This window comes from Protobothrops mucrosquamatus, unplaced genomic scaffold (genome assembly GCF_001527695.2).
Source record: "Protobothrops mucrosquamatus isolate PMUCROS unplaced genomic scaffold, P.Mucros_1.0 scaffold1605, whole genome shotgun sequence".
Taxonomy (NCBI): Eukaryota; Metazoa; Chordata; class Lepidosauria; order Squamata; family Viperidae; genus Protobothrops; species Protobothrops mucrosquamatus.
Genome location: NW_015387768.1, coordinates 273462 through 285415, shown reverse-complemented (window position 1 = coordinate 285415; position 11954 = coordinate 273462). Strand labels below are relative to the sequence as shown.

Genomic DNA, 11954 nt, shown 5'->3' with positions numbered 1-11954 from the left:
CGTACTTCCCCACCCCTGCCTTAAAGAAATTATTGGTATCACCCAGGGAGCCATCATTGCAACATGGACCAATTGAACAAGAGATTTAATAGTAAAAGTTAAATAATGATCTAAGTGATTTTGATCCCTGCTTGGAATGAACTTTGTTCAGGCATATTGAACTTGCTTTCCGCTCTCTTCTTTTTGAGTGAAACCATTGGGCCAAATCTTTTCACAGCTCCTTTTCCCACCATTAGTGGCAAATAAGGTTACTCTAAGCCAATTTACAAGGTGAAGAGGTATTAGAGTTGACATTCTTCTTGCGAAAGAAAAGGAAAATTGTGCTTGTTAGCAGCCAACAAAGCAAGAATTCCCACTTTCTTGGTTGCTAGCAGCTACACAAGGGCCATTCAGTCTAGAAAGCAATACAGGATTTGCCATAAAAACCCATATTTCCCTATTTTCTTAACGAGAAATAAGCTAAAGAACTACCGCTGCTTTGGGACAAGGTGAATGCCCTAGATCAGGGGTAGTCAACCTTGGCTCTTTTATGACTCGTGGACTTCCAGAATTCCTGAGCCATTTTTTATTATTGTGGGTTTTTAGTATCGCCTGTTCACCGCCCTGAGTCCCGTAAGGGAGATAGGGCAGTATATAAATTTAATAAATAAATAAATAAATAAATAAATAAATCAGTGGGGGCTCAAATTGAACCAATAGACTATTCCCTCCTCTGCTTAAAATGGACATTCATAAATATATCAAATATATGTATGAGAGGTGGGGAACTACTAGCCTCTTTATGACTTGTGGACTTCAACTTGCAGAATTCCTGAGCCAGCATGGCTGGCTCAGGAATTCTGGGAGTTGAAGTCCACAAGTCATAAAAGAGCCAAGGTTGACCATCCCTCTCCTAGATTATTAATTCAGCTCTCTGCTACCAGAAAAATAAGCTTAGATTATTGCATTTGCATAGCTAAATAATCTACATTAAGACCCTCCTCAACTGAACTCTATAAACTCTCCTAAAAGGGGCCACCTCTACTTGCAAGCAACTAATTCAGCATGTGCTAACTCCCAATGTTAAGTTCACCAGAGTGCCGTGGCTCAGAACGCTCCCTGAAGGGAAGAGGCAGCAGAACCATAGAACAGACAGCCAGATTTAACAGAACAGGGCTGCCTGCACGCTAAGGCACTCTGCTTTCTACTGCTTTAAGTAAAGTGCTCTTTGAAGAGCGTGTGGAAGCTACAGCTGGCACAGAAGTTCTTAGGGCCCCTAGAGTAACCCATGTTACACCACTGCTTCATGAGCTGCACTGGGTGCCAGTCTGCTTCCAGGTGCAATTCAAGGTGTTTTGTCATCTCCTTTAAAGCTCTACATGGCATGAATACAGTCTACTTGAGGAACCGTCTCATTCTGCTGGGACTGGTCTGTCCCATCCATGCTGGCAGAGGAGGCATTCCGCAGATCTTGTCAGTCAAGGAATTTCAGCTGGCAGGATCCAGAAGAACTTTCTCTGCCATGACTCCTGCCCACTGGAACATCCTATCCCCTGAGATGAGATTGGCTCCTACCTTGCTGATGTTTTAAAAGAGCCTCAAGCCATGGCTTTGCCACATGGCTTGGGGACCCAATGGGGGAGTTCCATACCGAAGGCGGTGACTAATTAAAATTCAACTCCACCTGCCCCCCTCCCTATTTGTCTGGCTTCCTTCTTTGCCATCTTGTCTCCTTGGTTTTTATCTTTTAATGTTTTTATTTGCTATGTTTTTATAATGAACGATGTTAATGTTTTTCAATGTTTTTATGTTGTAAGGCACCCAGAGTTGTTAGATACAAGATGGGCAGCAAATACATTTTATAAATGAATGAATGAATGAATGAATGAATGAAATCTCTCTGTGAAAAATTTTCCTAATGGAGAAAAATCAGAATATAAAACCAGAGCAACTTTAATTACACAAACTAAAGGGTGCTCAGGAGATATGTACCTCAACAGTAGTGATTTTTTCCCAAGCTAGTTTGGGGAGGGAATAGGAATGAACCATACATCTAAATCCACCTTTGTGAACCATAGACCCTAAAACTGGATCTATGGCTCTCCACTACAAAGAGGGTTTTCTTTTGCTTGAACACATGCCAACCTAAATGAACCTACCAATCAATGTACACCTAAAATTAAAACACAACCATTATCAAAATGATCAAGAGACTCAGGAGTTTTACTTGTCCTCTTTATTCAAGTATTTCACAGCAGTTATATTACAAATTACAGTAATATGTTCAAAATATCCAGAATTTTAAAAAATTAAATAATTTACTTAACTAATGCAAATAAAGTCAAGATGCAAAAAAGCGTAACACAATTCTCTGAATACAACTTATAGGATCCAAGATTTATTATAGCTGATGAAGTAAATTTTATTTTATCAAAAAACAGACACACATGAATAACCCAAAAGACATCCCCACTGCTTAAGTAAACCAACGTACAATACAGAAAAAAAGCAGGTACAAGCTCCAATTCAAGCTTAATGTTGAATTTACATAAAAAGGGAGAGAACTGAGTAGCTGCACATACCCAAATATGACCTCCAACTTAACAAAAACTAAAAGAAACAAACGTAAAGAAAACATGGAATGTAAATTGTTAGCAAAACGAAAACAAAACAAAACCAATCACCCAGTTATCCTATAATAAATATATTGGCATAGGAGAAAACTCAAATAATAAGACTGAAAACACAAAACATAAATTAATCACAGGCTGAAATTCAAGCTTGCAAACACAATTAATTCCACAGCCATGGTTATCTTAGAGCAGTTTCATCATTATCCGCACAGAAATCTAGCCTCCGCTTGGCCTAGGATGTGGCCTTGCACAAGAGTTCATTGGTGATTCGTAACAAGATACAAGAATTGAATTTATTGCCAATTCTCTGTGGCAAAACAAGAACAAAAATACAAAGAGATGCGACCTGACAACATGAATAGAATAACAGGTTTAACTCTACAATTGCTAAGCTATTAATAAAGAAAAGCAATACATGGTTAGTCTGTTTTTGGAGCCAGAAGGATGGATATATAATTTTATTCATGTTGCCCACTAACACATTTATAGAAGCTAATTCTTCTGAAAAATCTATAACAATTAGAGGCAGTTCCTCACTTTTTTTTTTTAATCAACATTCAAAACTACAAATATTTTTCCCCTCAACTGATAAACTGGAAGCATTTTCAATTCCAGACTTGAATTTAAGATACTCTTTTGAAAATTATTTGACAACTATTTTAAAGGATTTAAACTTGTACAAATTTAACAATCTGTTAAAAATGTAGGCAGTTTGTCATCTCACAAGTGCTGCTGCTACTTGAACTAAAGAATAGTTGAACTACAATATCTTAAAAAATGCTGCAAGAACCTGAGACTTGCAAAAAATTGTTTTACCAGAAACTTGCTACAAAAAATCTGCTACATTTTATTTCTGAAAGTTTTATTAACAATCCTCATCATAATACAAAATGCTAATGGACTGACAGCAAAATAGCCTAAGCAGATATAATGGCAATAAATATTAACAGAAAAATGAGAAAGTCCCCCCCAATCAAGTTTCTAAAATGAAGTACTAATTTAAAACATTTCGATTTTAATCGCACTTTCCCACCTAAAAATACAGCATTTCTACAGAAGTCACGTTCAGAATAGTATCCCTCAATGCCTCTCAGGAACCCAAGAACCACCGAGTGAGCGAGGTTGGCCTGGGGAGGCTTAGCTAGAAGGACCAGGCTCGGATGTCAACTTGCAAAGAAAAAAATATGGGAAGGAACTACTGGTGTAGCCGATAGCCAGAGCCTGATTCTCAGCTGCGGCCGGCACGCGGGGCGATAAGTACCTTAAGCTTCAGCATGTAAACGGCAGCAGGGCAGATTACAACCTCCCGTAAACACTGTTGGTAACTGAAATACAAAAAAGCTGAGGTAGCTGAGCATCTCTGCAGTAGTCCAAGATTGGATGATTTCACTTTTGCTTCTCGGAAACAAAACACAATGGATTGCATATTTTTTTGGGGGGGCTGTACTCCCTTTACCTACAGCTTATGTTATAAAGGGATATTAGTTTATAGATGACACTAAGACCATGAGAAGCCATGGGACCGTGTTGATCTATCTTTACGTGTTGATCTGAAACAAAGCTAGGTGAAGCAGGTTGTTGGCTGCCTGGAATGTCCTCTTCCTTTAATTCTGAAAACAGGAAAAGTGTCTGAAAACGTTCAGCTATCACTTGAGCTCTAGGAGAACGGCAATATTTCAAGGGCTAATTCAGCGGTCCAAGAACTAGCCAGGGAAAGGCTACTTAGTCATTTCCTCTTTAATACTGTCCCAAAATGAATTGTGGTGAATCAGTTTGATCTAATTCATATGAAGATGAAGGACTGCAGGACCTACTTGCCTTTCCTGTCTATGGCCACCCAGCAAATCTTCGCTTTCACACTAATGGAAGTTTAGAAAGAAACCTGTTTTTAAGGACTTTGAACAAATAAAATGGAGAAACATCAACAACAACAAAAAAAAACAACAACCCCATACTACAGCCACCTTAAATATCCACAGTGAGACTTTTTTTTTCCAAGAGTATAAAATTGTTTTAGAAATGAATACATCTTATCATTTTGAGATAATATGAGATTAAACTTAATTTCATAATTTCTGGAGAGCAACAGAGAAATGTTAAAACATAATACTGGCTGCCATTTGACAGTGCAGGAACCTGAAACTGTTCTTTGGGAACACAGGCTTTTTAAAAATAACTAACTCTGTCATTGGCTACAATCCCAACGTTTTAATAACTTCCTCTTCCTCCTCCTCCTCCTTTTTCTCCACCATCACCACTGACTAAAAAGGCACATTGAAGGCAGCTCTAAAGAGCCTCATCTTCATATTATTGTATACCAAAAGTCAATTCCTTTGTACCACAATTCTTCACTGCCAGCTTTAAAAACGGGCTTCTGTCCATTACCTCAGAGAATTAAAAAAAAAGAAAAGCAAAAATATTTTTTTTTTTTTTTAGAAATTGCCCACTTAAATAATCAGATCTGCTCTATCCAGTTTGTGGGTGTTTTGTCAGCCTGCTCCGTTTTGCCTGAAACTTCTCATAAGATAACACATGTAGACAGCAGAAATGAAAGCAGTTTCTGTAGCACCAAAAAAATCTCTGTGTTGTGGCATTATATTCTTTATTTATATCAAGATACAAATATTTTGAAGTTCTGTTTGGTTCTTGTAGGCTGGCTGGTTTCAGTTACCTGAGACGATAGCACCAAATTCATAACAGAACGTGAGACCAAGAGTGAGCGTGTTAAGACCAAGGCTCTGCATATACTTGGTGCAAATGGAAAGCGAATGGCTCAGAAGACTGCTCTCCCGTGAGCAGCCAATGAAAAGACAAACCCCACACACCTCGGAGAGATGTGTTCACAGGAATGTTTCAAACATATCAACTGTTCTTTCCATTTCCTAGAAGGAAAAAACAAGATTATTTGATTATTCACCACCACTCAAGAGTAATATTAAACAACAACATTTCTCAACAGAAGTCTCAAGAAAGAGACTTCAGTCTCTTTAGGGCAGTGGTTCTCAATCTTTTTAATGCCGCGACCCCCAACCGGTTGTAAGTCGAGGACTAAACCGGTCGTAAGTCGAGGACTAAACCGGTCGTAAGTCGAGGACTACCCAACCAGTCGTAAGTCGAAGACTTTCCCTGCCTGGGAGCACCGCGCATGCGTGGTTCCGCCCCCTGCGCCGGCCGAGGCGTAGCTGGCAAGCGGCAGAGACGGAGCAGGCTGACCACCAGCTGGCCCAGCTCAAGGGAGGTAAGGCACCCGCCGGAAAAGGGGAAAAAAATGGCGGACAGCCTTGCTTAGCGACCCCCGTGAAATGGTCGATCGACCCCAAATGGGGTCCCGACCCATAGGTTGAGAACCGCTGCTTTAGGGTTCTAAGAACTTACATGCTCTTCATAGTAGTGCCAAAAGCTAAGGGACAATTTGCACTATAATTCGCATAAACTTTACTCAGACCAGAGCAGCCAACATTAATAAAAACGACAGCTTGTCTGGCTTTGTCTAGTGCTCCTTGAATGATGAATTAAACAGGACAGTAAGTGACAATCTTTACATTTTCCTCTTAGAATACTGAGATAAACTTTCTCATGAATATATTTTACGAAGGATGTAATTGGATGTTTTGTTTAATTTGTTTAATACTCTATTCCACAAAATCACTTCAAAGATACATGTTTAACCTTGAGAAATCACAGCCGTACCATTCCACCTTAGGAAACGTAGACAGTTATCAATCAATCATGGATCCATCTTACAATAATCACAATGGAATTAAAAGCTAAGTTAATTTTGCTATAGTAGAGCATTTCAAAAATCAATACCATTATAACATTTTACACTATCAAATTAAAAATTGACAGCCACTGATCGCTAAAATCTTACCCTTCTCTTCCAAATAGAGCTCAAAGTTTTTAAACAACACTTAATACAATATAAGCAATTTCTAGACAAAGTTGATACTGGAAGAAGTGCCTCTGTCCTGTATCAGTGGGGATGGAAAGATTTCCCCTTGTTGCGATTGTGGTGCTGATAGGCAAACAATTAAACATATTGTGCAGGATTGCCCACAATATGTGTTCCCTAGGAGATCTACATGAAACAACGCTAGAAGCGATTGCCTGGATAGCTGAATTGGACATCTAGTTATGAGGCCACTGCCATACCTCCTTAGAATTTTGGATAAAATTATTAGGACAATGTTTATATGTTTACTTCTCTTCTGTCATGTTCTCCTCTTATCTTCTATATAAATAAAAATGTAAATGTTCGTTTGTTCAAAATCTTAAATCTCCAAAAGTTCTTCACCGACTGCTTTGAAATTTTGACACAATGTTGCATTCGAATACGCACGTGTTTTTTATATACCTACTATTATATAGATGTCACACTTGTGACAGGTAAAAACATGCTTTTTTTGAAAAACAGCGCCATCTGTTGGACGTAAAAGCAACACACTTCTTTTCCATTTAACCAGACTGAGCCACAGCAACGCGTGGCCGGGTACAGCTAGTGCTAAATAAATATAAATAATACTGAATATGAAACAAAACAAGTCAAAACGTTTTTTTAAACCAAGCAAAGCAGTCTAAACACTTTTAAAATAACATTTGTTTTCCTGCTAGCAGAAATCTCCCTGAGACACAACTATAGCTGGGCTTGCCTCGACTTAGAGAAGATCAGATGAATCACTTACAGTACATTCTACGAACAGGTTGCAAACTTACTTGTACAAGTTGTGATTTGTCATAATCTTTACGATGCCGATAGATGCACTGATTAAGTAGAGAGTATAGCCTCTCCAGCTGGTCAACTGTCAAGTTGTCACTTTTCTTGACCAATAAATCGAGTAAATTCTATGAAGAGAAGTTGGAGGAAAGATTAAGATTAAGTTTGGAGGCAGTGTAACACTTGGCTTAATAACTGTTTTATGTGATATAGGATATTTATAATCTAAATTACTAGAAAATTTGTATTGACTGCCAACTATGTGCAGGATTGAACCATGAGGCTTTAAAGATTTGTTTATAGATAAGATATGGTAAGAAGAGATTTTTGTTGTTGCATTTTTAGAGAAAGTGATAAACTATGTTATCAAAATTGAAGTTACGTTTGCAAAGGAGTTTCTGGAAGGAGATGAAAGAGAAGATGGTAAAAAATAATTTGTGGGACATTATTTGATGGGGTTAAATTACAATATGGTAATTGTCTCTGGTAACTCTTAATGGAATCTTTAAAATTTGTTTATAGATATACGGCTTGGGAAGGAAACTTGGGAAGGAAAGATTTTTTTGTGTATTTTTACAAATGGTAAGTTATTGTGTAAGTAAATGAAAGGAATATGAAATTTACTTACTAGATTAAAGTTAAAATATTTATTATTTCTGGTAGTTCTTAATGGATTTTTGCCAATTGGAAAAATTGATTACTTATTGATTGCTAATATGGAATGAAGAAACTGTTAGAAATGTTAGAGAAGATAAGTTACTGAAATTGTTTGTATGTCTATTGATGAAGGGGGAAGTCATTTCTTTTTATACTGCTTCCTTTTTTTTCTTTTATATATTTTTTCTTCCTTTCCCCCTGCTTTTTCTCTCTGCACCTTTCTTTTTTGTATTTTTCTTTGTCTGCATTATTTATCTTTCTATTTTTAAACTCCAATTTTCAATTAAAATTATTATTTCAAAATTCTATATATTAAGAGATTCTCCATTTTTTAGATGAGCAATAATACTAAATTATAGTAATTTGATCCAGCTTGACCTTATGAAATACATTTAATGTATAGTGAAACAGAAGGGAACACATTTTTAATTTTGTAATAGATACTTGGGAAAAAGGGAAGAGAAGGAACAAAATGTTGGTATTAAGATTTAAGACTCTATATCCAGTTAACCTTACCATTAGCCTGACACGATCAACAACAACAGGAGGTACAGGGTCTAACTGTTCCTCTGGAACTTGCGTCAAAGCAATTTTACGAAGTTTCTTATTTTTTAATGTACCTGCAATAAATATAGATAAGATTAGAATAATTCTAAGAAGTTATCCAACTGCATTCCAAGCAATGGAGTTAAATTTATTAAATGGAAATGTCTAGACTTAAATAGTTCTCGCTAACTTGTTTTATAGAAAGAGGAAGCAATGACAACATGGCTTTTTACTTATTTTTCATCACTTCCATATATCTTGCCTTCAAAACATAAACATATTACAAGCAAAATATTTTGCATTAACACTGTGCACACTTTAATAATGACACAGAAGCGCTCCAGCCACCACAGAAGGACAAGCACAACTCTTCTTGCAAACATTCAAGTGCTCATCTTTTTTCGGGCTTCTGCGCAAAACACTTCTTCCAACCCAAATCATTTCTGAAATCATATTCTGCATTTGCCTCAATTATGAAATGAGGAAAAGAACAAAAAGTAATATATATTTCATGTACCGTCTTTATCTGATTCGGTTTCTTTAGTTTCCATATCTGTGCTTGGTGATTTCTTTTCGTTATTGCTGCACTGTGAAATCTCACTACCAGACTGTTGTAGTATATGTTCTCCTTCTGGACTATAATTTGAAGCCTCTGATTTTTGGGGGGAGTGGTCATCAGTTGTCACCACTTCTTTGGGCGTAGCCATGTCTGCAATGAGACTGACTTTCAACGGTTCACATTTGTCATACTGACATGGTGGAAGAGGTGTCCCTTCAGAGGCCTCACCATTTAAATGATCCCTCTGGGAACGCAATTCATCCTTAGAGCCCTCTTCTACATTTATCATAACTTTGTTATTTACTACCAGGGATTCATTGGAGCTCTCTTCTGTAGACGGAATGCTATTTTCTTTCCCGACTGTCCCATTATCAAGTCTCTGTTCTCCATGTATATCCATGACATCACATGATGACTCATCGTTTGTTAGAGAAAGATCTCCTGTTTCCTCTCCGTTCTCCTCAGTGCAGTCGATGCTTCCTTCAAGCTCCCCATTTTCCAGGAGTTTGTTATCGTCCCCTTGAGTTTCATCATCTGCAAATTTAGCATCATCTTCATCTTTTTTCAAATTGTTCACTTTCCTCTTTTTAATAATACCTTTCCCCCACTGTGAACGTCGTCTTGATTTCCTTCTCAATCGAACTGTATCATGAAAAGACAAAGTATCATTTAATCGACTTCAGTATTAGATATTTAAATTTTTACATGACATGTAGTGCTTTTTAAGCTATGAGTAAGCTATTAATAAAGTCAGGAATATTTGTAATATTAAAATACCACCTAGCATGGTGATATTAATGTCATCCAAGGTACCTTTGATTCTAAAAATGTTAAAAAAAACCCTGTACATGCATTAGTCCAAGCAAAATATTGCTGCAATCCTCTGAATTGAAATATTTTATTTTGCTGCCCCAAATGGAATGATCATTACTGCAGGACGGACTAACAAAGATGGAGGCAGTTTTTCTATTTTAAAAAAAATAGAATTGTAATAATTAGGTGTTGAAAACCAATCTACTAAGCAGAAATCAAAGAATATTACCAAAAATGTAATAGTGTAATTAAAAATGGATTAACTCTTGTCAAAGTTCAGTACCTTCACAGCCATGTTCTCTATTTTAAAGCAACTACAGACTTTTATAAATTTAACAGAGAAATAATGTCTTGTATGTAGCAAAACAGGGTAAGTTTTCAACCTCTGATACTTTACATAGCATTATCCCGTCTGTATGGTTCTATTTAAAATTCCATCTTGAGATGTGGGTGGAGAAGTAATTTGAAACTTAAAAGAGCTTTTCTTCAGAGAAAAAGAAGCCATTAACAGAGATCAAATAACCAAACCAATTTCTAATTTATAAAGTAAGATTCAAAGATATTACAGAATTTGAGAGTTTAAATTAGAATGAATCTCCTACAAGTATAATTGTGACTATCACATGGAAGTCCAATTAGGAAACTCTCTAAAACCAATGATCTTCATCCTACCTCTTCAGAATTTCAAGAAATTCCCATTCTGAGATATGAGGAGCTGAACTCAAACCTTTCTATATGTACCGTAAATTATATATTCTTCAATAAGCCAGAACAACTCATTAAAATCAGTACTAGCAATTTAAGCAATGCAACAAAAGAGAAGACATGAAGTGCATTCTGTTGGGCCAGCTCAGAAAAGACAAAATAATTTTGTATCTTGAGAATATTGGTTGTCATCTGCAAAGAAAGAACTATATTTCTGATGTGAAACTGGGCTAGCAATATTAAGAGAGAAAAAAGAAAAAGCACCTATTTCTAATATTTAGGGACCACAGTTTTAGAACTTTGTCCTTCCAAGTGGGCCAGGCTATACATGACTGAAATATCTGAAAGTCGTACGGGCTATTGGACACCGTTTACAGAGGATATTTCTGAAAATAGAATATTTTCTTTGGGCAAAGATAATTCTCAAGCCTTAAGGCAAAATAGCTGTCCATGAGGTTTCACCAATTTTCCATGCTCAAGTCATAATTCATCGTCAGATATAACCTAGAATTGGGCAAGTGAGATAAATAATTAAATAGCAACATCAAAAATGAAAAGTAATGTGCTTTTGACACCATCTACTGGCAATATTATGCAACAATCTAGGTTCTATAACTAAGTAAAATTTATATTTAGTATAGTTGTATTTGAAACATGTTTTAGTTCCCAAAATACACAATGTGCATTTCACCCAGTGTTGGGTGAAAATACCAATATTTTTCTCAAATATAAGCAAGAAAATATGTCTGTGTCTGTGTGTGTCTGTTAACTTGTGCTGTGGCACAAGGAAGCAACAATTAACGACTTCATAGCCAGCCAGCCAGCCTTCAATTAACAACTAAAAGCCACAACCGGGAACCAAGGAAATGCAATGGGTAAGAACAGCCCAGTGCACACATTAGAAGTTCCCTGATGATGGGCTACAGCTTGAGCCTGAAAGCTCGGAAGAATAAAGCTTTGGTCCCAGTGACTCAGATTGGATCCTGTATTAATTTCCTCCCAATCATATTGCAATTTCCCTATTGAAATGAGAAAATAAGTAGAACTTGAATTTCTTTGTTTAAAGATGAAAACATACCAAAAACATATGTAGTGTTTCTTCAAAGCCTATGGCCCCCAAGCAACCTTCAGACTCCATCTACCTGATACAGCTAAAATTTGGTGGCAAAATAGTAGAATTTGTTTTTACTTTTTAAACAGATTGTTTATAAACAGACTAAAAGTCCAAAAGTTTATTTGGGGCTTAACACATTTAGTTTGAGCAATTCTATCCATAAGCTCCAATAATGGGGGGAAAAACATCATCTACTCCCCACGATAACATTCTAATGCGCCTTGGGGTTTTTAT

At 36.7% G+C, this 11954-nt stretch overlaps 1 protein-coding gene across 1 annotated transcript in view; it reads right to left on the bottom strand.

Moving 5' to 3' along the window:
* Window positions 1-5046: 5046 nt before the first annotated feature.
* ATAD2B (ATPase family AAA domain containing 2B) overlaps window positions 5047-11954 on the bottom strand; it is a 79292-nt gene continuing 72384 nt past the window's right edge. The window contains exons 25-28 of the mRNA XM_015822557.1: window positions 9047-9730; window positions 8500-8603; window positions 7326-7454; window positions 5047-5494 (exon numbers count right to left, since the gene is read on the bottom strand). Of these exons, the coding sequence (XP_015678043.1) occupies window positions 5453-5494; window positions 7326-7454; window positions 8500-8603; window positions 9047-9730 (959 nt within the window). The 3' untranslated portion in view covers window positions 5047-5452. The remainder of the gene's footprint in view (window positions 5495-7325; window positions 7455-8499; window positions 8604-9046; window positions 9731-11954) is intronic.